Here is a 26,626-nt window from a genome sequence, read left to right on the forward strand (position 1 = left end):
CGCGCGCCCATTACATCACATCGTGATTGAGAATCCCTTTCACAATACGACCATCGCCTCCGTTGAGGCAGGCAGCACAAGATGAGCGACATTCTCATCAACTCCGACACTTTCTTCGAGCGCCTCCAAACCCTTTACAACGCCTGGAAAGCAGACAAGAGATCGGGAAATGAAGTTTTTGGCGGCGCGGACAGCATCATCGTCTTGACAGGGAAGGCTGCCGAGGACACTATTTATGCTAAGAACAACGCAGTTCATGTGAGCAGTCCCTTCATACCCAGCTATGCCGTTGCCCTACCCCGCTGGGTTGCTATGAAGTCGAGTGGGAGACTAACGGATTTGTGATATGCTACAGTTCTGGCTCCTGGGTTATGAGTTTCCCGCGACGCTGCTGATCTTGACCACGACCACTTTTTATGTTGTTACGACGGAGAAAAAGGGTAAGTTTTGCAACCAAGGAGACAGTGTACTTCCAAGATTCTAACTCGCTCTTCTCAGCTAAGCACCTTCAATCCCTCAAGAATGGGAAGATACCCGTCGAGATCCTGACGGTCCACATGAAACAACCCGAGACCCGAACCCAAGCGTTTGAGAAATGCATCGAAATCATCAAGAATGCCGGAAAGAAGGTCGGGACTATCCCAAAGGCCGAAGCGCATGGGCCTTTCGTCGATGAATGGGTCAAAATGTATGGCGATCTATCCAAAGAAGTCGAGGAGGTGGACATCTCTGGCGCCTTCTCGATGGCGTTTGCTGTCAAGGACGAGAACGAGCTGAGGAATATGAGGACCGCGGCTCGGGCAGCCAGTGGCATGATCTCAGACTACTGGGTTGATGCGATGTCCGCTGTGCTTGATGAAGAGAAGGAGATTACCCATCAACAGCTTTGTGACAACATGTCGAAGAAGATCGACGACAACAAGTTCTTCAACAAAATCTCCAAGCTGCCCAGCGATTTTGACAACCAGCAGCTCGACTGGGCGTACGGCCCTATCGTTCAGAGTGGCGGGCAGTATGATCTTCGACTGAACGCGCAGCCGACCAACGACAACCTTCACTCCGGTTGCATCATTGCCGGGGTGGGTTTCCGGTACAAGACCTACTGTTCGTTGCTCGCGCGTACTTACTTGATCGACCCGAGCAAGTCGCAGACGTCCAACTACAAGCTTTTGCTTGCTGCACACGATGCAGCACTGAAAGAAATCAAAGAGGGGGCACTGCCCAAAGATGTCTACAACAAGGCCCTAGGCGTCGTCAAGGCTCGCAAACCTGAACTCGAGAAGAGCTTTGGGAAAGACGTTGGATCGGCCATCGGTATTGAGGTCAGGGATCCGAAATTTGTCCTGAACGGCAAAAACACCAGACCACTCAAGGACGGCATGACGTTCAGCGTCACCACCAGCCTGTCGGATCTCACTAATGACAAACCTCAAGACAAGAAGGGCACTAACTACACTCTTGTGCTGACGGATACGGTCCGCGTAACCAGAGGAGAGCCAGTTGTTTTCACCAAGGAGGCACACACCGAACTAGATTCAATCGAGTTCTATTTTAAGGATGACGAGGAAGAGACCAAGCCAAAGCAGGAGAAGGCGAAGAAGCCCGGTGTGAGTGCCATTGTTACATCAAATATCAAGGCCACCCGTCTGCGAGGCGCCAATCGGCAGGACAATGCCAAAGAAGAGGAAGAGGCTCGACGAAGAGAGCATCAGAAGGAATTGGCGGCCAAGAAACAGCGCGAAGGTCTAGAAAAATATGCCGAAGCAACGGGCGACATGAACGGTGAGAACGAAAAGAAGTTCAAGAAGTTCGAGTCGTACAAGCGCGAAGGTCAACTTCCACCACGAGCAAAGGACTTGATCGTCTGCGTGGACCTCAAGGCTTCGACTGTCATTATTCCTATTATGGGACGACCAGTGCCGTTCCATATCAACTCGATCAAGAACGTCAGCAAATCCGACGAAGGCGAGTACACGCATCTGCGGTTCAATTTCTTGTCTCCTGGACAAGGTGTTGGGCGTAAAGACGACCAACCTTTCGAGGACCCTCAAGCCCACTTTGTCAGATCTTTAACTATACGGTCCAAGGATCAAGACCGCCTCTCAGAAATTTCTGCTCAAATCACAGAACTGCGGAGGTCGGCTGTTCGTCGAGAGCAAGAAAAGAAGGAAATGGAGGATGTTGTGGAGCAGGACAAGTTGATTGAAATCCGCAATCGTCGGCCAATCAAGCTGACAGATGTCTACCTTCGACCTGCGCAAGATGGCAAGCGAGTTCCTGGTGAGGTCGAAATCCACCAGAACGGTTTGCGGTACCAATCCCCCCTGCGTCAAGAACACGTCGACGTGGTCTTCTCCAATGTCAAGCACTTGTTCTTCCAACCTTGTGTGGGTGAACTGATTGTGCTTATCCACGTGCATCTCAAAAACCCGATCATCATCGGCAAGCGCAAGACGAGAGATGTCCAGTTTTACCGCGAAGCCACTGATATGGCATTTGACGAGACGGGCAACCGGAAGCGCAAGCATCGGTACGGGGATGAGGAGGAGTTCGAACAAGAGCAAGAAGAACGAAGGCGCCGAGCCGAGCTCGATCGCCTGTTCAAGAGTTTCGCGGAAAAGATCTCGGACCAAGCTAGAGACTATAATGTGACGGTCGACATTCCATTCCGGGAGCTCAGTTTCAACGGTGTTCCGAATCGCAGCAACGTGTTGATGGCACCAACAACTGATGCATTGGTTCAATTGACGGAGCCACCGTTTACTGTGATTACGCTGGATGAGATCGAGGTTGCTCATCTGGAGAGAATACAGGTAAGTTCGATCCGTGTTCTGAAGATTTTGGCCTGTGCTAATTCATCGGGCAGTTCGGACTCAAAAACTTCGATCTTGTCTTTGTCTACAAGGACTTTCATCGCCCTCCGACGCATATCAACACGATTCCAGTCGAGTCGCTGGATAGAGTCAAGGAATGGTTGGACAGCGTGGATATTGCATATACCGAGGGGCCACTCAACCTGAACTGGAGCACGATCATGAAGACGGTGACCACTGACCCACACGCTTTCTTCAAGGACGGTGGCTGGAGCTTCTTGGCTACGGAGTCTGACGCCGAAGACGAGGATGAGTCCGAGGAAGAAAGCGCCTTTGAGATGAGCGATTCGGAATTGGCGGCCAGTGAGTCGGAAAGTGAAGAGGATAGCGAGTTTGATGACGACGCGAGCGCAAGTGATGATGAAGGAGAGGCGGAGAGTGGGTTGTCTGACGAAGGAGAGGACTGGGACGAGATGGAGAAGAAGGCCAAGAAGGAGGATAGGAGAGGCGGGGTGGAAGACGAGGACAAGGGAGCGCGAAAGCGCAAGAGATGAGTTTGGTCATGAAGCTGGACTTGTGAGGAATGCAATTGCGATACTGAAGGCCTTTGGTGGAAGAAGATGATTAAAAGTGAAGCAATATCAACGCGAGAAGTTGGGAAGGCTGGAGAAGTTCCCCTTGCCGTTGCTGCTGTATTGATGTATTGATACTGGGCGCTGGACATCTATCTGAATAGTCGTCATGGATGCACGAACACCAGGTGCTTGGGCGGTACGCCGTATGTTCTGCACGCTCTGATCTGTACTCAGTGTCGACATACACACTTACCTAGGCACGTAGACCACGAGTATATCGCCGTATCGTATCGCATGAGATCACGATCTACTTGTAAGAAGTGCCTGGATAACGAGCGTGCGAGGTTCGTAGATGGTTCCGCTTCTTCGTCTAAACTCGGCAATTGAAAAGCGGAGATGATTATTATTTCCCCGATTCATGTCCATCTCCAACGGGTCAACCACACCACAACTCCGACAACTACTATTATCTTTCTATCCAGCCATCTCAATAGCTGGGTTGAATCGTGAGACAATAGAAGAAATAAAAAAAACCCAGGAAGCTAATCATTCAGACACTTCCTGGAGCAGCCGCCGGATATATCCTCGTCGAAACAGCATCGCTAGAGGTTTTGGCTGTTAAAGAGCTTCGAGCTTGTTCAGAAGAGACACGACCGACAACCAATCACGGCAGATCGGGTACAACCGACAATCAATACGGAGGGAGGAAAAGAGTACAAATTTTGTGGAAAACACGACCAGAGCATTTTGATCGAGCATTGGACAACGACCGAGCAATAGCGACCCTCTATCGCTTTCTCCGTCACATCGCCTTACCTCTTCGTCTTTCGAGTGAGTGAGTGGGAGATTAGATAAATAGATAGACAAGAGTCACACGACCAACCAGGGTATTCCGCAACCCCAAGTCCCCTCGCGCAAGAGAATCAACAACTGAAAAGAAAAGGTTACGAGAAAGAAAAGCGACAGAGAAAGAAAAAAAAAAAAGAAAAAACATGGGCCCCTCCCTCCTCTCCAAGTCCCTCCAAGCGGCCGGCATCAGCACCTTCGCCGGCGTGTGCGCCTTCGCCGTGTGGACCAAGCACTGCCGCTTCACGCCGCCGACGCAGTTCAACCCGGCGACGGAGCCGCTGTTCCAGAGCGCCTGGTTCCGCAAGTTCAACCCGCAGAACCACGAGGCCACGTACGACGAGTGTGTGCGGCGCATCGGGCTGCAGAAGATTAAGCCCGAGTTGGTCGAGGACGCGCGCAGGGGCGGGACGAAGCTCGTCGAGGAGTTTTGTCGGGGCGTTTGGGGCGGGCCGGGTATGTTTTTCCCCCGTTTGTTTCTTTCTTTCCTATCTTTCTTTAGTGGTCAAGTGTGCGGGTTGACCTGACTGGACTTCATTCGATTCGATTCGATTCGGTTTGAGAAATGGGTGTTGGGTTCTCTGTGTTGATGTGCCCTCTTGCATTTTTCGGACTCACTCTTCTCCGCAAGGGGGTTGGTTGGGTGATGGAACGATGCCATGGGAACTGAACACAAACCCACCATCTGCCTCACTTGTCTATTTATATTTGACTCGACGACTAACCCAATACCTTGAAAGGCTACACGATCCAACGCCTGTACTTACAGCGCAAATACCGCAACGCCACGACGACGGCGCACCAGCTGTGGACGCCCGCGCAGCTCCTCACCTCGACCTACGACCCGGGCACCGAAATCACCGACCACTTCGTCGTGCTGGACAAGACGCCCACGCGCATCCTCATCCGGTGCGGCGACTCGCCGCTGCACAACCCGGACGGGCCGCGGCCCTCGGATGGCCTGTTTGAGATGTGCGCCACCGTCGACGTCGACCAGGGCATCGCCGAGTTTCGCCTCAAGAGCATCTTCTACGTCGGGGAGGGGAGTTGGGCGTCCGCGTCGGAGACCAAGGCCGAAACGAAAGACGGCCAAGGAACCCCGGATAAGTGGGAGAATCGGGGCCCCATGCAGGGTTACATGCTCTACGCGCACAAGTTGTACACCAAGCTATGGATGGAGAGTGCCCTGAGAAGAGTCAAGCAGTGAATAGGCGCGCGGAAACGAAGTCATTTCCTCAAAGTCACTTTGTAGTATCTCTCATTGAGTCGAAAGGAATAGGGCTATCGTGATGAATCAAAACTCCGACTGCTCTACTGTCTGTGTTCTCTCAGGTTTCCACCTATCACTTGATGTGGCATTCTCCAAGCCATAGTTGGGTGACTTTAGCTCTCCTTCACTGTCCAGCTCCCTTTCCTTGCTCACAATGGCATTTTGGCCACTTGTCATGTCCCGGATGCACACTCCCAACGGCTTTTTGAGTTGAATTCGGCGTCATGAAGGATGACAACGATTACCGTCCGGCTTTCATCCAATGATGCCGGCGTAGCTCTGTGTTTGATATCCTGCCAACTGATGCTCTGTGTGTGGCTAACCTGGTGTTGGTTGTCGACAGTCCCTACAGGCTCAACCAGTGTGACGGACATAATAGTAATAGCCACTAGTCACATGCTTCTCCCAATGGCCCACCGGAAAATCACCCTTCAACGCGTCGTTGTATTCCCTCAAGGTCCAGCTTCCATCAAGTTCCTTGCACCAGAATTGTGGGCTTGCACCAGGTTTGTACGGTGCCAGTTGGGTGGGTTGCTGCTGACTAGCTTGCAAATTGGCAAGCAAAATGGCGTTCTGTGCTTGAATCTCTGCTGTGGTGGCGCCGACGAAGTAAGCTGGTGCGTTTGGCATTGCAGCAAGGGCAGCATTGGCAGCTACTGCAGCCGCAGCCTGTGCCGGACCCGGAGGCTGAGACCATGGCGAAGTGACGGGGAATTGAATCGGATTCGGGGCTGTATGGTATGGTGAGTAGGTGTACGGATAGAACGGGGTGCTTGGTGTAGAAGTGGCAGGCAAGGTGTAGCAAGTGTAGGCAGAGGAGGTGTAAGGCCAACCAGTTGTTGCAGACGGAGGGCTCATGCCGTAGTAGAGGCCATTCACGTAGTAACCCGCCGGAGCACTCGAGCTCCCCTAGGAAGAGGTGTCAGTGAGGTCAGGCTGATTTCAGGCAGAAAGACTGGTGGCTTACTTGGAAATAATACATCGCTGGCTGAGCTGGTTGATTGGACTGATACACGGGCGCCGGTGGATGAATCCCCTGTAAAGCTTCTTGGTTAGAGACGTAGAGATAGGTTCTGGGCCAATCTGCTGGGTTCTCCCAGTAGCCAGTCGACCCTTGTGTGTTGACAGCGGAGGGGTTGGGGGTTTGGTAGGTGTAGAAATGGGGCATGGTTTGTCTGCGACGTCTGGTGCGAGCATGAAGCGAAGAGGAAGACAAGCAGATGAGAAGAACGTCAGTTGCCGATTGTCTGATAAATGAGTTCAGGAAAGATGCGCGAACGATGAAAGAGAAATTCCGACGTCGCAGATTGAGCAGAAACTTTCACTTTGAATTCACTTTGTAACGCACCTGCCGGTTATCGGGATAGAAACCATGGTTCTCGTCGAGGAAAATGTACTCTTGCTTGACGGGTTCAGCGGCAAGCTGGACATTGTGAGCCCATGGCCAGCCTCCACATGAAAAACACATGATGACAAAGGAGATGATGGAAGGGTGGTGATGAATGCAAGGAGCTGGAACGATATGGAAGGATGCGAAGACTGCGTTGACTGCCTGTGTCTAGCAATCTGGGGTTGGGAAGGATGAAGGGGGAGGAGGTGGTGATGAAGAACTGGCAGGCGGATCTGACAATGAGCAATGGGCAATAGGCAATAGGCAATGCGCACAACCGTCGATTTGAAGATTGTGTGAAGCAGCAGATCAATATGTCTTCCTTCACTTCATCGAACAATTGTATTCTCTCGTCAATAGCTGCAGCTCGAGTTGTCTTGTCTGGCTGTAGTCGTTGACACAGAGACACTCCTACCCATTTGTGCCATTCTCATCCCATTGAGAGTCACCAGCTGAATATGTCTGCATCAGGACTCTTCACCCTTTCTCTTCTGGTGCACTCTCTGTTAAGTGACCACTGACATGGCGACAAGGTGATGGTGCGCAGCTCGTCCGCAGCCTGCATTTTTTCTCTCTTTCTCTGTAGCTCACCCTGAATGGATCCGCCTCTTCCATTGTCTTCTTCATCGACAAGCCACCACAAGTTGTCCACCATCAGCACATCGAAAAGCCATCCAAATTATATTGGAGGTTAACGAGACACCAAGAACAAAGTTCAATGTGCCAGACGCGACAAGACGCGCATCTGAACGGCTTGACACGCTAAGGACGCGCTCATCGAACCAATGAGTTGCATTTGGGTGATCAACGTCATTTAATCTTGTGTAGTACCACAGGACGAGAGCATCGGACGGTATTGGGAGGTTGGGGAGAGAATCGACTCTTCTGGTAACTCGACAGGTCCATTCTCTGAGATCTTGCCAGATAATACACAATTATATCTCTCTCGTGCCAAATCACATCTCCCAAGTCAATCAACCTATCACAGGTTGGCGGCAACGGCTGCCTGCGTTTCAGCAGCACAGGCAGCCTTGTCAGCCTTGCCAGCCTTACGACGAAACCTCATAAAATAAAGGTGTGGCACCTGGCTTGATCTCTGTCTGTTAATCCGTTGTAAACATCGTTTTCGGCGCAGAAGATCGAATGCCCAGAGATCGCCATGACTTCCAAGAGCGGTGACAAGAACTTGGTTCCCCCTACTTACACTATCGATCTCTCCCTTGAGCCAGAGGAGCGCTACCAAGCCTTAGCAAAGGCTTACCAGAGCCAACTTCGAAGCCTCACGACTTTATTCAACAGCCTGCTCACTGATATCGGCCTCTCTACATTCTACCATGGCCCGGTAGGGCTACTGGCTCGATTTCTCCTCCGAGGCCTGAATACTCCCGTCGAAACTGCCGAGCTCCGTGGGATAGCAAAGGTAAGCGGGCTCCCTATGCACCTGCTTGTCAGCTTCAATGTAATCTTGGACTGTCTCATGGGTTGTACCTCTGGAGCGGTCAAGGTCGTGGACGCGGATCGGCCCACAGGACACAGGCGGATGCTTCATTTCCGCACCCTAGACTGGTCAATGGATCCGCTCCGGTCGATCATCGTTCAACTGGAATTTGTTCGAAGTAGATCGGCGACACCTGGGCAGATCATCGCTCGAAGCGTTACATATGTCGGCTTTACGGGGATATTGACCGGCGTACGTCAAGACTTGAGTCTATCTCTCAATTTCCGTGGTGTACACAACGCTGTACGCAGACGCGACCATGCGAGATTCTACCTGCATCATCTGCTAGTTCTCACGGGTTGCCGGCAATCGATATCGAGCATACTGAGAGGATACATCATCTCAGAGGATGTAGAAGGTGACCAGTGCAAGACTTTGCAACAAATCTCGGAGGAGCTCGTCCCACGGCATACCACTGCGGCTTACCTGCTCTTTTGTGATGGCGTGTCGGCCATGGTCATTGAGAAGGATTATGACAGCGGTGTGGTCCGACAATCCAACGCCTTCATCGGCGTTACTAACAATGACGAAGAAGAGATTGGGGTATCAAACGAAGCCACTCCTTTTGCATCTCAAGTCCCGGCCAAGTCTTTTGGTGTGAGGGCTGGAATGGAAGAAATCATTGAAGAAAGCAAGGACAGACTTGACGCAATCTCCTCAAGATGGAGAGCATGTCTGCGAAAAGCAAAAAGAACATCCAAAAGAAAGGGCAAGAATTCTAGCCAAGCAGAACGAGAGGTGGCAATTACCACAGACGAGGTGATTCAATGGGTATCGGCATATCCAACAACCAACGAACAGACTCATTTCGCCACGATCATGGATCCCCTCAACGGACAGGTAGTCTGGACACGGATTTATCCCGAAGCGGCTGAGTGAGCACCTCGATGTTGACGCGTTCTCCCAAGCCATCGACCATAGAGCGCCGAGAACCTCTACTTCACCTTCGACTTCAAACTCGAAAGTACTCGTAGCAGGCAGCAAAATCAAAGACATCATCATGGGCGTTTGTGGGGGTGCTTGCGACAACAAGTCCGACGCAAGATGGATACTGCTGAAAGAGCATGCACCAATACCCTTTATAATGTAGATGTATTCTGAATCCCGCTCGGGGGCCTTCTTGGCTCCTCCACCCCTCTGAAGCGAGGCCGTGGTCGGACAAATGCAGAGTGAAAATATTAATCAAACTAAGGTTATGGGAAGATGGCGATCGACATGCGGATGGCGTTGCCTTCCGATGTTTGAAAGTGAAATGCATGACGCCTCGACTCGAGGGGGGAAAAGAAAATGAAGCTTTTTGCTAAATATGGAGATCCGGAGAAAAAGGGACAACAACACCAAGACCACAACAACCCCTTTTCCGGTTATCATCGTCGCTTGACGCCAGCCACTGTCGATACAGCTATCACTCGTCATTCAAGAAAGTCAAGAAGTCATCTTGCCGCGTTGTAGGACATGGACATGCCTTGGCCATGGCTGATGCTGATGCTGTCTCTCAGCGTCGTATCCACCTCTACAGCCTCCAATATTGACTGACCATCGGACATTTCGACTTCTTCGTCAACGTATTCAGTGGTCCACCCACACACATGATTGTTCCTTCCGGAATCACGGAATCACGGAGGTCTTGGTATGGATGTCGATCCATTGCAGCCTTTGAGATGAAAAGGAAGGCGTTGCCCTCCTGCCTAGTGAGCCGGGACCTCAACCACCGTTCTTTCATCTTTTACTTCTCCCTCCGTGGTACTTTCCCATCTTCCGTACCAGATCTGCTGGTTTTGCAATCAATTGGTCTGCAGAGTCACGGATACCACTCGTTTTCACTTCCAACCATCTTTCATTCCATCCCACCACCATAGACACTCGTTGATCCAAACCCCCCAATTATCCACAACAAGCCCAATATGTTCTTCTCATCCATAACTGTTGCCCTAGTGGCACTATCTTCACTCACCGTGGCCATGCCACCCGTCAGAGGCGGACCAGGACGAGGACCGGAATGGGGGGGACCAGGAAGGGGACGATATGGCATTCCTGGAAAACGCCCCAATGCGGGTTGTACCCCAGATAGAATCAAGGTCCGCAAGGATTTCGACTCGATGGCTCCTCAAGAACGCAAAGCCTATACCGACGCCATCAAATGCCTGGCGAGCAAGCCTTCGCAACTCGATCAAACCCTCTACCCTGCCGCTACCAATCGTTACATGGACTATGCCGTTATTCACGTCAACCGGACAAGAGAGGTCCATCTATCTGGCTTCTTCCTGACCTGGCATCGCTATTTCCTCCATCTGTTTGAGGAAGACCTGAAACACCAGTGTGGCTACGTCGGTGCATTCCCCTACTGGAACTGGCCTGCGACTGCGGACAATCTTCATGGCAGCGCAGTCTTTGACGGATCCGACTACTCTATGTCTGGTGACGGTGCATACGTCGACAGTGGTCCCGTAGTGCTTTCGCCCTCCCTTTCGCTTCCTCATGGATCAGGAGGAGGTTGTGTCACGTCTGGTCCTTTTGCCGACTGGCAGACGACCATGCAGGTCATTCCCACCAGCTACATCATCCAGGGTCTTCCGCTACCAGACACAGCTTTCCAGTTGAACCAAAGCTGCCTCACCCGGGACCTCAACACTTATGCCGCGCAGACTTATACCAACACCACTGCCCTCGAATTGTGCTTAGAAGCTGAAGATATGGAGTCCTTTGACACTCAAATCAATGGCGTTATTGGCGGCGGCACACTTGGATTGCATTCTGGTGCTCATTTCGTCGTGGGATCTCCGGGCTCTTCGATCTACGTTTCGGTGATGGATCCCATTTGGTGGGCTCTCCACGCCTTCCTGGACAATCTATACACATCGTGGCAGCTCCGCCACCCTGATATCGCAGATACCCTCTTCGGTACTCAAACGGCTGTTAATCTTCCACCGAGTGACAATGTCACACTCGACACTATCCTTCCTAGCTGGGGATACTTCCAGGAAGCGCCGATTGCGGTGCGAGATCTTATCAGCACCACGGATGGTCCCTTCTGCTACGAATATGATGTTGCTTTGTGATGACCTATTCTTCGACTCCGGCCAGTGCGCAGTACAATTCCCGCGGCCGCCATTTTGTGATTTGTCAACTTTCTGCCAACCTGCAGTGTTTGGCTTTCTCTCACGGGAAACCTTTTGAGGTATTCCATTACGGTGGTTTAGAAGACCTTTGTCTATGTTTACACGACGTGGCGAGTCTGGTGTCCAGTGTCGGTGTTGTTTGGGGGGTTTACGTGACTTTGGGGGAGTTTCCATGGGATTGGCGTTGATTAGGTTGAATACATTAATATCATTTCTGATGTTCAAGACGTTTGCCTTTGGTCATTGTGTATTTGACGTCGCCAAAGCTCCTTGATCAGCTCCCTCTGTAAAGTCGACGGGGACATCCAATCAAGAAGCTATTCCCGCAACATGATACCAATATCCAGAAGAGACAGTTGACGGCGGTACTAACTAGGCCATGCCTTTCTCGTGTGTACCTCGAGACCTACATCTTCCCACCAGACGGTTCTCCCGAGTGATTCATGTAGAGACGCAGACATGCAGGATTCACAAGGACTTTTCTTCGGCTGGAAAAAACCATTCAAATATTCAAAGCGTCTCGGCATTTAATTATTTCTTCTTCTTCTTGGTCTTGTCCTCGACGCTGAGCCAGCGCCGATCCACGCCCCTGCGGGCCATTTCCTTCTCGACCACGTCCCTCTGGTCGCCCTGGACGAGAATCTCCATGACGCCGGGCTTGCCGCCGACGAGCTGGCCGACGCTGGCGGAACCGGCGCATTTCTTCTGCAGCTCCGGCCCCAGGATGTGCGGGTTGATGCCAAAGACCTCGAGGCCCGAGATCTTGGTCACGACCTTGGTCCCCGAGCGTTTCTCGATCACGATGCTGACTTGGGGCGGCGGGCCCGGTTTGGGCTTCGACAGTCCCGGATCGGGCGAGTCGGCGTCGTAGGTCTGCGAGTTGCGCAGCAGGAGCCAGTGCGGGATGCAGAGGTGGGTGTCTTCGAGGATGCGTTTGAGGAGAGCGTCGCGCGCGATCTCCCCCGCGGCCAGCGCGCGCGTGTCGGCGGCGCTGGGGTTCGAGCTGAGGATGTTGTTTGCGATAAAAGGATCGAGTTTGACGAAGCGCGCAGACGAGGTTTTCTCGGTCAGCTTGGGTTCATTCTCAATGTACTTTTTGAGGAACGAAGAGATCTGCGACGACGTGTAGTATGTCGTCTTGGAGGGGATCAGATCTGGCACCAGCTTGCTCGAGGCTCGATAGACGGTCTGGAGTGTCAGCTTCTGCCCAAGGGAGGTATCGCCTCCGCTGGCCGAAGACTGTGCGGTGTCCGAGCCGCCCGCTACCGTCGTCTGGGTTTTGGGCTTGGGTAGTTTGTACGGCTGAAAGCCGACGACTCTGTCATCGTTGAAATCGACGTCCAGGATCACCGTCTCTCCGCCATTGCGATCTTTGGATTTGACGAGCACCTGCTTTTCGAGGTATTTGATAAACTTTTTGGTGTTCTTCCACGACGTCTTCTTGATGGTGTAATGCTGGTTCTGATGGCGGAGATGTGGTTGTACCATGTTGGATATCAGAAAAGATGGTTGTATGGGAAAGTCGAGCCCGTGGTGTGGAGGGTCGCCGCCCTTTTTAGCGTCATAGAGGGCATACAGAAATGCTTGTACAAATGCTTCGTCGACTTCGGCGGTCGATGGTTCCCGGTCTGCTTCTGCATCCGCCTCTGCTTCATTGTCCTGGGTCTCGCCGAGTCCATTGGTATCACGATTCCCGTTGTCGGCTTCTCCTTTCGACGCATCGAGGGTGACACCGCCCTCTTCTTGCACGTCATCATCCTCGTCGCTTTCTCCGAGATCCAACCTTTCGACTCCATCCTGTATGTCACCATCTGGAAAGATCCATCCGTCTATTGTCTCTGGACTGGCTCGACCTCCACTCCCAAACTGGCTCCAGTTCCAGATCTCGTCCCCTTCCCAGTGGACGCCCTCGACCGCGGCGCCCTTTGTTCCCTGTACCCTCCCCAAACTCGATATGTCGATTTTACATGTGCCTACCCACAGAGGCACAGTCGGCTTCTTCAAGCCTGCAACCGCAACAACGGACCCCGGTCTTGCAGCGTCGGGCCACGGTGGTCCACCAACAAGTCCCGGCGTCATCAGATCGGCTCCTGTGCGCAATTTCTCCACGACGAAATCTGGGGTATGGAGCAAGGGAACGATCCCTGGGTTATGCCACAATGTATACACGGTTGGGTACAGCCTCGAATCTTTTCCATATTGAATCCATAGGATCCTCTCCTCCTGGCCGGGGTGTGAACCAACGTACACTGTTCCCGAGACCAACGTTGCATTGGCCCCCGCGTGGGTTGTGAAGCGGGCGGAGAGGCATGTCTCGGGAACAAGACTCGTCCGGACGGAGGTGAGTGCAGGAGTCGGATGATGAATCGAGGAGGCCTGGGTAGTGTTCTCTGCGGTCGCCGCGTCGGGATCGATCTCTTCCAGAGTAGGCACATGGACTTTGTAGTCGGCAATGATTTGGTCTGCGAGTTTGCGGCGATCAGAGGATCTGAGGGGCGAGAGGTTTTTGATCTGGGGCTTCTTCTTGAACATGATGCTGGGAGTACGAGGTAGACACTGGGCTGACACGCAGAATCAAAGGATCGTCTCGGAGCGACTGCACGAGAGGGTGATCAGGTTCAGTGCGGGGAGGTGAAACAACGTGGAACGATTTTGTATGTGGGAAAAGCGAATGTTCGACCACACTTGGATTGCTTGGGGGTTTCTGCCTGCAGAGAACCCGGGTAAGTCAAAATATCACACAAGAACTCCTATAGTAAGTGAGTCACGACAAAAAATACGAGGTATTTGGTGGTTTGATAATATTGACAGCAACGAACAGGAGGTGGAATTTGGACGAGGGGCGCAAGACAACGGGATACGTCATTTCAGACAACAAAGTCACAATTAGGAAACCCATTATTCATGTTCCAACCTCGAATACCACACAAAGTACTGTAAACAGAGAGGATGCGGTCAACGTCACGCAGCGTAGATACCGACTTTGTCCCGCTGAGCCTCTTTCCACCAACTGTCCGCATTCTCTGAGACGCCAGGCAATTCGATGTCCTCTCTCAATTTACGCTTGCCCGGCTGATCGATGCCCAAGTCCTCGTTCCTCTCCCTCATGGCCGTGTCCACGTCGAGCTGTCTCGCCTCGGTCAACGAGCCCATCAGCGTCGGCGGACCCAGTGGCAGGTCGTCCCCCCTGTCGACCTGCCAGAAGTGGTACAGTTTGCCGTAGAGCGTGACGACCTCCTCCATGGCCTTGGTCTCGAGGGCGTCCCACTTGTCTTTCCGGCGCCTGTGGGACTCCGGGTACGGGAGCACGAGCATGCCGGACTTGACCTCGAACTCGTGCGAGTGCCAGTACCGTTGTTCTTGCCGGTCGAGCGCTTCGTAGCGGGATTTGGGGATCATGAACTCGACGCCAATGAGTCTCGCTCCGGGTTTGCACGAGTCGTAGATGAGGCACTGTCGAAGATCTGGCGAAGAGAGGGATATCAGTGAGTGCGGTCAGAGAATTGCGATGGTCGGATCTATCGAGAGAAGGAGGGGAGAAGGGCGCTTTAACCGACCTTTACTGACGTGGGAGCAAAAGTGATGGGCCGAAACGGTCCTCACCTCCCCCCGTCGAGCCTCGTCCGTGTAGATGTGCAGCGCGTGCAGGTATTCGCAGACGTTATGTAGTGGCTTCATCTCCGGCTCAATCGTCCCTCGCACATGCGTCTGGATCCCCAAATACAAGAGCCACGACTTGAACCACGCGGTCGGGCTGAATTGGAGCGCCCACGAGGCCAGTCCAGATATACTGGGACCGACGACTTGGCTTTGGCTCATGGTGTGCGATACCCGACACCTCGCTCGCTACTCCTAGAGATATGTGATGATCTGGTGTGGTCTGGTAGGGTGTTTTTTCCTAGTGGTAGATTGATTCTCCCGAGGGTTCCAAACTGACGAGAGGCACAAAATGCTTCGAGTGAGAGGCGACATTGATATTCATGCATCACCCTGTCGTAGGTAACCTATCTATTTGGGACACTGATGTCACTTGTTGGCAAGGATGCGATCATATCAACCACACCACTCGAACCGGTCATTGTTCTTGCTTTTTCTTCTCTAATCCTCCGATATTGGCCACAGGCGTGGCTGATGAGAGGGAGTACCTGGCCATGTATATGTTACATACCTTGACGGCACACTCACTCACCACCCACGGACGGTCGGTCGATATAGTCGGTCCCTCACAAAACAAAACCACTCCCAAACCCATCGGATGTGTTTCCCGACAAGGGGCTTCGTTCCGACTTCGCCCACCAATGATTTCGGACAACATCTAGCGAGTGGCTAGGCGGGGGAGAGCCATGGGAAAGCAACTCCCTCGTCACAGTAGTACTTGGTGCAATTGGTGCTTCCGATGCTACTTGGTCCAGACGAGTACCGCTTTCTTCTATCTCCTTCTTTCTCTCACATACACAAGGACTGTATTACCTCGTACTTGTCTATCTCCTACCAATGGACAAGGCACAAGATGAGTCAGTCCATCGACATGGAGAAACCGACCGGACCGTGCCACCGTCCTCCCCACTGAGGGGGACGAGGGGGACGAGGCTGCGTCGCGGTGCTCCCCGGGAACACACCGAGGGGGCCCATACACAAAGTACCGAGTACTCGGTATATATATGAATTTTGCTTCGGTAGGTTGTTCTGTTTCTTGTCCCCCCTCGCTTTAAAGTAGTTGCCTCCTATCATTTTTCTTTTTTCGAAGCCTGTTGCAAAAAATCTTCTTTTCTGTTTCTATATACAGATTCCACAAAATACAGGTAACAAGATGGTAGGCCGTTTGGAAGGTAAAGTGGCCATAGTGACCGGTGGAGGGTCGGGTTTTGGTGCCGGTATCGCGACCAAGTTCATCCAAGAGGGCGCAAAGGTGCTCATCTGTGATCTGTCGGAGCAGAACGGCACCAAGGTCGCGCAAGATCTGGGCTGCGAATTTTTGGTTGCCGACGTCACCAAGCGCGCCGACTGGGAGGCACTACAGAAAAAGGCCGTCGACGCTTACGGGGGTCTGGACATAATCGTCAACAACGCCGGCACCACTTACAAGAACAAGCCGACAGAGACCGTCACGGACGACGAGTTCGATCTGTGCTTCAATGTCAACGTCAAGAGCATTTACTTGTCGAGCAGCGTGCTGCTCCCGTATTTCATCGAGCAGAATCGACCGGGCTGTTTTATCCAGATCGCCTCGACGGCGGGCATCAGGCCGCGACCCGGCTTGACTTGGTACAACGCCTCCAAAGCCGCCGTGAGCAACGCGACCAAGACCATGGCGGTGGAATATGGGCCCAAACAGATTCGCTTTAATTCCGTTTGTCCTGTCGTGGGCAGTACCGGGTTGTGGGTCTCTCCCTTGTTTATTCATCCTTCTGTGCATCACATGAGTTGCCTTGTTCTCACTGCTGACACTTTTGAACCCCCTTAAGAACACATCTTTTTATTGGGAAGCCCGACACCGAAGAGAACAGAAAGGGCTTCGTCTCGACCATTCCGCTCGGACGAGGAAGTACACCAAAAGACGTGGCAAACGCTTGCTGCTATCTCGCTAGCGACGAGGCTGAATTTATCACTGGTGTTAACTTGGAAGTTGATGGCGGGCGATGTGTGTAGCGCACCGACAGCCTGCCATCACTCTCTGAAGGAAAAGAATGCTTGCTTCGCCAGCCAACGGCGGTATCGAAGGAGGATACTGTAAAGTATCGTTTCAATAGAACTTCGGCATTGGACTAGAGCATTGAGAACGCCACGGTGGCGAGTGTTGATTGATCCCTTAGGTGTCTCGACACCTGCCAGAGGAGTTTGATGTGTAGGACAGTGTGGTAGTACTCCATATAAGATATCTAGAAGACTTTGCTATTTCGTCAAATGCAATGTTCGAGTTAGTCAATGTTTTACTGCCTTACGACATGACACCACCGAATGACCTGATGCTCAGAACCAACATAACCTGCAAAACGCGCTGTCTGATCTGGACTTTAGACATATCAATGAGACGCTGCCCCCCGGCCAAGACAGGACTGGAATCTTGGACACGTTCGAACCCGTTCAGGGGGAAATATGCCTCTTTGGGCATAAGGTATAGTGTGGTCGCTCGTTTATGTGAAGACCAGGTGTATTCTCGCTAATTTCAGGGACCTTTGGGGGACAGGATTTGGTGAACGATCAGGAGGTAGCTCAAAACACTGACATATTAGAACCTACCTTCGACAAGGCATGTGTCAGCACGGAGTCTGAGCGTCAACGACGGTTACGACAATCGCTTTGAGTTCTGGTCAAATGTACAAAGCGAATTCTAGACCCTCTCTCAACCGTGTCAGAATTCGCAAAAGGCAATTTTTGGTGGCGTGGGAGGATTCAAAGTCCATTGAGTGACACAGACCGGGACCGTGGGCGGAGGGCAACACATACTGGGTTGCAGTGAGGTTGTATCCGCTCCGCAACGCAGCCAGCCATATGTCAAATTCGGATGCTGATTATGACATGGCAGCGGCTGCGAGTCTCTGAATCGTGGAGCCCCCTGTTCTTCGGGACGGTTGTCGGAATGAATTGGAGTTCGAGGATCAGTGAATCAACGAGGCCGACGAATAACCTCGACGTGCTTGATCTTTCAGCAGTCGAATTTGGCAAATCGGGCTGAATATGAAATTATGCTGGTGTTGAAACATCATGCTGCCGGTGTGGAGAGTGACTCCTGCAAAGACACGATTACTTTCCACTAATCAGCATCGAGAATACTGTTGTGTGTTGCAGGACACCCTCAGATTGCGATCAGCAAGCATCACAAGGACGCATGGACGACCGCCACCTCTTGTCCAGTCAGCCACTGCCCAGTATATTGTCTTCTGACCTAAAGCCAGCCTGAGCCAGAGAAGGAGGGCCAAGTTGATGAACCAATCATCAAGTATTGTCGCGTCCTGGGGTAGGCAGGTTGAGACCGAGTCTGACGCTTCCCACACCCTCAGGCCGCAAGTCACTGCCGATTCCAGAATCTGAAAAAGTCATTCCAGAAGCATGTTCGTGGGCCGTGATTCGTCCAGAGTCAGTCCAGACTATTGAGTCTGCCGGAGAAATTCTGCACCACTCATTGCAATTCAGGCCAAGGTTGGCACTCCTTGGACTGGCCTAGACGGGCAACTCGGGTGTAACGGCGAAGTGGGAGGTCGAAGCCCTGTCAAAAGCGTGGGAAACAGCGGGAACTTACTTTGTCGACCTGGTTGGACGTGTCCGTGGACATTCAAATGGATGCTGATGCTCATGCGGACGGGTGCCTGACGAATTCTGAATCCCCGGAGAGTCCGTCGGGAAAGATTAACCGCCAAAGTGCTTCAGATGAGAAGTCGTCCCTCTGATGCAGGTACCAAAAGTGAGCGGGGGACAGTCATTCGAATCGCTTAGCCGTAGGTCCGTAGTTGATCTCCTGTGCCGCTGCTCGGCTTTAGGAATTGGAAAGGAGACCATTTTTTCAATGGCTCCGAATTTTGTGTCAAGCTCACTGATGATCTGCGGACTGAGCAGCTCTGGTGGCTCTGATAGATGGAAGGTGTGGGACACAGAATGAAAAGGTTTTTTGGGGAGGTGGAAATCAAAGTCTCATCCGGGAGCCGTGATTGAGCAGTCAAAAGGCAGTGTCAAGCCAACGAGAGAAGAAAGGTGTGTGTTTCCACAATTCCGCAATTCCCCAACATTTCGATCTTTGTACTCGGAAGGCATGTAATAATCCTTCCCACCTCTTCTAACTCGTTACCTCTGGGATGGCACTTGGGTACGAGGTAGGTATAGACAACAGTGATACGAGATAGCGAGTCCGAGCTCGGGTTGCATCTGCGACCACTTCTGTAAGCGAGGCAACTGAGGCTTCTGTTTGGCACGCGATAATTTTATCGACCCCGTGTCCTTGGTTGTGTGGGAATTGGCTTCAGGGGCCTGGAAGAGAGCGTCGCGGCGCATGGGCTTTTCGATAATCATGGTGCTGGTAAAGAGTGTGGATGGAGGACTCGTAGTAGTGCTATACGAGTAATAATCAAGAAGCACTTATGCACAGCTAACAAAGACAATCACCAACCGTTGCCTTTCTTTGACAGACTAGGGCTTCGCTTTGATGCATGAGGGAGAACTAAAGGACCAAAAGTCAAGCACCCTGGCAAGTTCCAGCCTCTGACCACTTGTTATTTTGTTTTTGAGGACCAGACTCGATTTGGGGAAGGAAGGGGAGGAAGGGGGAGGCCTAGGCCTAAAATGCGCCTGCTGGTTGTCGTTCCGAACTCCAGGTCTCTCGGTGGCATCTGCCCCGGAGCAACGGTGGAGCCAGGACGGTGGTAGCCTGGCCACTACTAGCACCTGGCACTTGGTGCGAGCTCTGCCTCCAGGCTTTCGGGCTGGTGTTGCGGCGAAGGATGAGAGCCACTGTGGGCACCAAGACAGAAAGGGTCATGATCCCGCGTCTCCCCGGTCGTTGCCGTTCCAAGGGTCGTTGATCGCCTTCCCACCTCCCACTTCCTAGGTAGAGTACCAGCCCAATGTCCGAAACTCGATGCTTTGGAGTCCGCCCAAGTTTCGGGTTCAGGCGTGCGCCCGGGGGGGTTGGACCGCCCGGAGACTCTGGCCATGATTAGCATTCCTGGGCGTGTCTCTTGTCCATTGAGAGTGCCTCTGGTGGGCTTCATTCCCCATTCTTTCTGGTTCACTAGGCTGCTCTATACTCGGCGTCTCCCTCGGGTAACCAGTTTGTTTGTCCCTGCAATCTATCGCCGTTCCCATGGCCATGTCCTTGGGACTCCCTGTCAACCACGTTGAAAAGGACTTGCTGAAACCTGTCAAAGATCCTGGTAACTGAGGTCTGCACATCCTCTCGTCATCTGTATGCATGATCCCATATGTCAGCTGCTTCCTTAATATTTCCTCTACATTATTATTCATTATTGCACAGAGTCGCGACCGCTTCAGCCGGCTCTAGGCAGAGAGCCCAAGAAAGACAAAATGGGTGGGTGCAGGCAGTCTTGTATGACTTTGAGTCCGTAGTGCAGAATCTGTGACAGATTCAGGTGGCACAAAAGTCTCCCTTATAAGGGTAACACGTGTGCTACGGCATCAACGGGGTATCTGGCCGCACAAAGCAAGATATGCATGCTGGGGATCAACAACCCGGCCTCGCACGAATCTGGGTTGCAATTTTACCAGGATTCATCATGAGATCAAAGTTGTCCAAAACCACGCCAAAAGTCTAGAGCCGTGTGAGCATCCTTCTCCTATTAACCAGCACGAGGACCAACACGAGCCTATGGCCTGTGCATCAGCCCACCCCCTGCCATTTGGAAGCATGTTGCTCGTGGACCGACCGGAATCTTCAGCTGTCCGAGATGAGACTAGGTAGACGAGTAAACTTGTCATGGTGCCGGAAAGGTCCTGGTTGTCTATCAACACGGTCAGTAATTGTAGTGAACAAAACAGTGTATTGTCGAGTACCTCGTACATGCCACCTGCTTGTATATCAACCAGTGGTGGCGAAGCACCCTCACACAACCACAACCACAACATGGGTCTTTTTCACTTTGGCAGTGATGCAATGCCTCGAAGCGGTAGGCTGGCAGTGGTAGTGGCAGTGGCAGTTGTTGCTAGCGGCTGAAGCTCCAACATTGAACTCTGATGCCTCTTGCTTTTTCAGCGCAGGATCTGCCCTACCTCTCCAATCAATCATCTTTGTCCCACTGGTGAGGCCCACAACAGCGGGGGTGATAACCGACCGAATTGCACCAGGGGGTGTGAAGTGCAGAGCGGTTTTGCCCAAAGTGTTCATGGCGGCCATGCACCTGGAAGAAGGGCGAGGGAACGTGCGCAATTTAGCCCACACACCAAGAGTCCAGGCTAGCGAGTACGAGCAGGATCGTCTAACACTAGGCATAAGATAGCCAGCAGCAGATGTCCACCCATCCATCCCCTGAGAGTCGAGGAGTCTGCCAATGGCATTCGCTAGGATGTACTTGTAAAGAATCTCTTTCTGCAGTGCACATGCTCGTCGAAGTCCGTGCCTTCTTGCTGGTAGTACAACCGGGTTGGCAACAGTAAGCAAAGGAACAAGGGAAGGCCTCCGACGGGGAAGGATTCATAACAATAGCTGGTAGGAGCAGGAGCAACAGCAGCCTTCGAAGTGGGCATCGCAGTGGGCATCGGGCCCGCCCCAAAGTCCCGAATGGAATGGCCTTGGGGGCAAGCACTGGGCCGCTGGGCAGTTAGTGGGAGGCCCATGATTCTGACCCTGTTAGGCGTACGAGGTGTGGAGCGCAGCCATGGGGAAAAGCCTCCTCGCAGGCTAGGCCCAAAGCCAACAGCACCATCCCAGGGCACCGACAAGGGCCCACCAGGGCTAAATGACCATTGACCACTGACCAGAGACAGGAGGGGAGCGCTGGCCCGCTGGCCCGCTAGGCTGCTTCGCCTACCATGCTGGTGCTGCTGCCGGCGCATGGACCTGGCGTCTGGGTGCTTGACGGTGCCGCTTTTCCATATTTTCGCTGGCGCTGTGTTCTTCCTGGCTCCCCGGCTGCGACGTCGTTGCATCCCCATCTGCACCTCTTCTTCTCAGTCTTTCCCACTCTTCTCGCAGCTCTTCTGCTTCATTCCTACCCTCGCTGTCGCTCGCCTCGTCGGCAGGGGAACTGTTACCAAAGTCACCCTCCCCCGATCCTAGCATTCCATCTCTTCTGCCTTCGAACTCTTCTCGTGTTAGATTTTGTCCGTCTCCGGGCATTGGAGGGTCTAGAAGGGAAAGGATATTTTGTTACCTGCTCCCAACATTGGTCGTGATAGTCCGGCTCACTCAGTGAGCGAGAAGAGTTCCAGTTGTCTGGCTTCACAAAAACCTTACATCCCTCGGTCGCATTTGGTGTCGAAGTAAAACTCGCATCCGCTCTCCCTCCACCAAACCCGAATCCTGCGATCGACCATTGTTGGGACATTCAGCAAGGCACGGTCCACGCTGACACGGTCATCCCTCTACCTTTCCACTGGGCGAAGAAACCGGGATACGTTTTCGATTCAACGGCGCAGGAAATAGCAGGGAACTTAAGCTTCTGGTTGTCTATATTCGTCAGGATCCAGACTTTGAGCGCATGCGATCCGGAAACATTGTCCGCTTGGCCTCTTGGTTGAACTCGACAACCACTAGACCCGGACCTCGTCGTGATCCAGCCATTGCACAACCAGCAAGGAAGAAACGACTCGGGTGATAGGTTTTGGTCTGATTGAATTGTGGTGGAGCTTTGGATTCTGGTCAGTACTTTTCACTTTCCCAGTGGTGTTTCTTTGTGTTCTTGCCCATTGGGCGCTGCTGGTCTTCTGCGCCTACCGTGTGCGTCTCGAGCTACCAGAAGGAAGGAGAGACTCGAGGGCGACGGTTGGATTCACGCTGGCCATTTGGCGGGGCTGGGCTCCAGGATACCTCTTGATCGATTGCCCAACCTCCAGGACCTTGGAGTCGCTCCGTATTGTCTACATGTATTTCGTATCTTGCTTCTTAGATTTCACCCTGTCTCCAATACAGCATGTCTTCTCCCATTGATAGAGATGCCGCTGACACCGCCAACATGGATAGTGCCCAGAACCTGCCGGAGAAACTGTCGCCAGTTGATACGTCGACGACTACCCGTGACTCGGATCAAGGCCTTCCAGCGCTTAAAGACTGCCTGGGCCACGAGTTTGATATCAACAATCTACGACAAATTCTACCCCAAAAACCACGTCCTTTCATACCGGGCCTGTTTGTACCGGGGATCTCGGTCCTCTATCTTGACGGCCTACCAATTCGAACCTACAATATTTGCGGTATATCATACAACATGCAGCAACCTCCTAACGAGACGAGGAGCTCCGTCAGTAGGTTCACCATCGACAGGAGGTGCATCAAATACTCTCTGGAAGTCGTGCAACAGCCAGAAAAAGCTCGAGCATGTGGATCTGGACCCAGATGTATGTTAAGCGCAACGCCTTTGAGAATCTCTACTAACGTACGAAAGCATCAAATGACCGGAGACCAGTAGACCCACCTCCGGTCGTTGAACTGAAGGTGTTTATCAATGATGTCGACACCACGATGCAGTATGATGCCACCTTCATGCTCTATGCCAGTTTGGAAGTTGCTCGGCCGATAGCAGGGGGTAAAATGCACGTCCCGCCCGCTATTCCCGTATTGGCCGGTGTCACAATAGCCAGTGCCGCTTATCTGGAAAAGCCGAAACGAGCCGCCTACTTCATCTTTCCAGATCTATCCGTCAGACATGAAGGCTGGTATCGGCTGAGGTTCTCACTGTTCGAGGGGGTGAAACACGACCAGGATGCCGATATCGGAAAGCCGTTTAACCGGACCGAGAGGGACGGGGATAACTTGACGGCGCCTGTCCGTCACGAAGGCGTCTTCAATCGGATGGAAGTCCTGTCCACTCCATTCCAGGTCTACAGCGCCAAGAAATTCCCAGGACTCAATCAGAGCACGGCTCTAAGTATGATGGTCGCCGACCAAGGCTGCAGAGTTAGGATTCGGAGAGACGTCCGGCAAAGAAAGCGACGGCAGAAGTCTGGAGGCGAAGGCGATGACGCTCCGAGCTCCTACCAGGGCACTCCCCAACCCACCTATCGCAACCTCGACCACTCCAGATCAGTCAGTCGCAATAGCATTGGCACTCAGCACGAGAATGAGTTACAAAATCGAGATCCCGCCGAAGCCCTCTGGGCTCGCCAGGACGCTGCAATGCGGGCGCGACTGTTGGCTTCCAACCACTCGTCGATAGCGGCACCTAGTGCAGTACTACCTTCACCTACCACATCGATGCCCCCACCTCCTGTATACAATCCAGCGCCTGCACGAAGGCCATCATTCGACAATCGGCCCAAGCCCATGCTCACTATGCCGATCCCCCGACCCTCGCAGCCTTCCTCTGCTTTGCCCAACCAGTCGTCAGTTCCAAGACCCATGACCCCAGACACCGAGAGAAGTCTTACTCTGCCGCCGCTGAGATTTCCCGGTGCGAGCACGTCCAAACCCGATTCACCAGGTCTCAGATACAATATGCCAGCACCCACAGCAATGAAGAGGACATTCAGCCCCGGCTCCTCTATCCAGGAGACATCCTTGAAAGATGGGGCTCGACCTGGGATGCCTCCTGCCCATTGTCCACCACCACCCCCTCCGAGTGGTAGCGATATTATCGAACCGGACGTCAGTGGCGATGGAGATGATGACGATGAAGAGGCGGAGTTATTCGCCGATGCATTGATATACACGCGGGCGGACGGTACCAAAAGCTACAGATACCGTCCTGGAACCAGTTATTTTCGGTAATGGAGATTAGCAGACTGCCACATACGTCTCAGACGCCTGCCTCTTTCTGTCTGTGTCGTAATGTACTTGGAGTGGCATTTTCGACGTGATTTGGGTTCACATGCACACGGGTAATCAGGACACACAGGACACACGGGTTTGGGCGTCTTTGAAGTTGCACAATAAAAGAACCAGCGCTAAGCCTCTGGCCTTTGATGCACAGGTCTTGTTCTTTGGACCCTTTTCGACTCAATTTCTTTGGAAGAAGATACGTGTCCTCTGGCGCTTGTTTTTCGTTTGCGTTATCTTCTCGAGGAAGCGGTGCGGACAAAGAGCGACCTGGCACATCTAGTGGAGCCACATGAAGTTCAGTGGTCAAGACCGGCATGGGTCGACGGAATGTTCTTCCAGATAGCAAGCTGAGAGAGGCGCTACAGGAATTACATCAAGGTCGCCACGTGGAAGCACATGATACCAGTCTCCCGGGTAACCAGCCAGATCAACCGTTTTGGATGAGAATGGAGGAGACTAGACTGCAAGCTCTCTTTGTCTGGGTGTTATTTCCGGCCCACACCATTGGAAAGATGGAGGAGGTGGCCATACGAACCAGAAGAAGACGCGTTACATCTAGCGGTCCCCCATGTGGTGTAGATGAACAGAGGCAGCTTGGGCATTTACAAACATGATATCTCACTCTAGATTGCATTTCTCTCTATATCTGTGGTCTGTACAGAGACTTACAAAACCGGTTTCCTCCCTGCGCATATCCTTTACTATTGTCTGTTCTGGAGTGGAGCAGGCCGGTATCCACATTCTCCCAGATCAATTTACATAAGTCTGGTCAGCAATCATCTCTAGCTATTACCGCCTGCCATACAGTCCATTACGTCTCTCAATATACTGGGGTTGTCTTGACGAATGTATTTTTTGGGCTAGTAATCACGTGCTCTGACACGTTTGTCTCGCGCTACACTATTTAACAGCTATATCGACATCGCGTCTGAGCTGCTATTTTCCGGGCTAAAGAACAATCCATCAGCCCATTTCCTTACCACCACCATTGGTGGCATGGCCACACTTGACGCTCGAAATGCCATGTCGCTGTAGATACAGTAGTGTAACGTTACCCTTCAAGTCGTGCCTTCTTTACTTCTAAGATCGACGGAAGTATTTCTGGATCTTCGACAACGGCGTTTTCTTGGTGTTCCTTGTCAGTGCGCTAGAAGTCCGGGTCTCTAGAGTGAGGAATTAGTGTCCTTTCGCGGTGAAACTGACCGGTAGAGAATCCATACCTTGCTGGAGATCTACGGGTTTGATAGCACTCTCAAGTCGTCTACACCGCTCATGGGATGAGCCTAGAACATACCGAAGACCAACTAGTGCTCGTTGAAAGAACTCCGTCGCCTCCTTTCGTCGGCCTCGAAGAACCAGCAGCCGAGCAAGATTCTCATAGGTGTTCAGTGCAGGAAGATATTGTCTTACGAGGCCCGTACCTAAAGCATTCTCGTAGCCTCGTAGCGCTCGCTCGTACATCTCTTCCGCCTCCTTAAGCTTCCCTTGATTAAAGTAGAGGAGGCCGAGATTATGAACCGTATCGAGTGTCGACGTATGCTCCGGCCCGAGCGCTTTCTCGCGGCCTAGTAGCGCTCGCTCGTACATCTCTTCCGCCTCCTTAAGCTTCCCTTGATTAAAGTAGAGGAGGCCGAGATTATGAACCGTATCGAGTGTCGACGTATGCTCCGGCCCGAGCGCTTTCTCGCGGCCTAG

The 26,626-nt window shown here is 52.5% G+C and overlaps 10 protein-coding genes across 10 annotated transcripts; 6 read left to right on the plus strand and 4 right to left on the minus strand.

The window, feature by feature from the left end:
- Positions 1-81: 81 nt before the first annotated feature.
- Positions 82-3,367, plus strand: AYO21_03092 (hypothetical protein; the record flags this gene model as incomplete). The annotated part of the gene is made up of 4 exons (XM_022653067.1): positions 82-258; positions 356-440; positions 499-2,813; positions 2,867-3,367. The coding sequence occupies 4 exons, from the start codon at positions 82-84 to the stop codon at positions 3,365-3,367; spliced, it is 3,078 nt and encodes a 1,025-aa protein (XP_022514761.1).
- A 1,013-nt stretch (positions 3,368-4,380) lies between these two features.
- On the plus strand, positions 4,381-5,441 carry AYO21_03093 (hypothetical protein; the record flags this gene model as incomplete). The annotated part of the gene is made up of 2 exons (XM_022653068.1): positions 4,381-4,690; positions 4,975-5,441. The coding sequence occupies 2 exons, from the start codon at positions 4,381-4,383 to the stop codon at positions 5,439-5,441; spliced, it is 777 nt and encodes a 258-aa protein (XP_022514762.1).
- Positions 5,442-5,858: 417 nt separating this feature from the next.
- Positions 5,859-6,672, minus strand: AYO21_03094 (hypothetical protein; the record flags this gene model as incomplete). The annotated part of the gene is made up of 2 exons (XM_022653069.1): positions 5,859-6,413; positions 6,472-6,672. The coding sequence occupies 2 exons, from the start codon at positions 6,670-6,672 to the stop codon at positions 5,859-5,861; spliced, it is 756 nt and encodes a 251-aa protein (XP_022514763.1).
- Positions 6,673-8,053: 1,381 nt separating this feature from the next.
- Positions 8,054-9,271, plus strand: AYO21_03095 (hypothetical protein; the record flags this gene model as incomplete). Its single annotated transcript, XM_022653070.1, has 1 exon — positions 8,054-9,271. The coding sequence occupies one exon, from the start codon at positions 8,054-8,056 to the stop codon at positions 9,269-9,271; it is 1,218 nt and encodes a 405-aa protein (XP_022514764.1).
- A 1,025-nt stretch (positions 9,272-10,296) lies between these two features.
- On the plus strand, positions 10,297-11,451 carry AYO21_03096 (hypothetical protein; the record flags this gene model as incomplete). The annotated part of the gene is made up of 1 exon (XM_022653071.1): positions 10,297-11,451. One exon carries the CDS (start codon positions 10,297-10,299, stop codon positions 11,449-11,451), a length of 1,155 nt encoding a protein of 384 aa, XP_022514765.1.
- A 591-nt stretch (positions 11,452-12,042) lies between these two features.
- Positions 12,043-14,043, minus strand: AYO21_03097 (hypothetical protein; the record flags this gene model as incomplete). The annotated part of the gene is made up of 1 exon (XM_022653072.1): positions 12,043-14,043. One exon carries the CDS (start codon positions 14,041-14,043, stop codon positions 12,043-12,045), a length of 2,001 nt encoding a protein of 666 aa, XP_022514766.1.
- A 429-nt stretch (positions 14,044-14,472) lies between these two features.
- Positions 14,473-15,330, minus strand: AYO21_03098 (hypothetical protein; the record flags this gene model as incomplete). The annotated part of the gene is made up of 2 exons (XM_022653073.1): positions 14,473-14,964; positions 15,115-15,330. The coding sequence occupies 2 exons, from the start codon at positions 15,328-15,330 to the stop codon at positions 14,473-14,475; spliced, it is 708 nt and encodes a 235-aa protein (XP_022514767.1).
- A 991-nt stretch (positions 15,331-16,321) lies between these two features.
- Positions 16,322-16,975, plus strand: AYO21_03099 (hypothetical protein; the record flags this gene model as incomplete). The annotated part of the gene is made up of 1 exon (XM_022653074.1): positions 16,322-16,975. The coding sequence occupies one exon, from the start codon at positions 16,322-16,324 to the stop codon at positions 16,973-16,975; it is 654 nt and encodes a 217-aa protein (XP_022514768.1).
- A 5,007-nt stretch (positions 16,976-21,982) lies between these two features.
- Positions 21,983-22,294, minus strand: AYO21_03100 (hypothetical protein; the record flags this gene model as incomplete). The annotated part of the gene is made up of 1 exon (XM_022653075.1): positions 21,983-22,294. The coding sequence occupies one exon, from the start codon at positions 22,292-22,294 to the stop codon at positions 21,983-21,985; it is 312 nt and encodes a 103-aa protein (XP_022514769.1).
- A 793-nt stretch (positions 22,295-23,087) lies between these two features.
- On the plus strand, positions 23,088-24,880 carry AYO21_03101 (hypothetical protein; the record flags this gene model as incomplete). Its single annotated transcript, XM_022653076.1, has 2 exons — positions 23,088-23,511; positions 23,559-24,880. The coding sequence occupies 2 exons, from the start codon at positions 23,088-23,090 to the stop codon at positions 24,878-24,880; spliced, it is 1,746 nt and encodes a 581-aa protein (XP_022514770.1).
- Positions 24,881-26,626: the final 1,746 nt, after the last annotated feature.

This window comes from Fonsecaea monophora (genome assembly GCF_001642475.1).
Source record: "Fonsecaea monophora strain CBS 269.37 chromosome Unknown Scaff14, whole genome shotgun sequence".
Lineage (NCBI taxonomy): Eukaryota > Fungi > Ascomycota > Eurotiomycetes > Chaetothyriales > Herpotrichiellaceae > Fonsecaea > Fonsecaea monophora.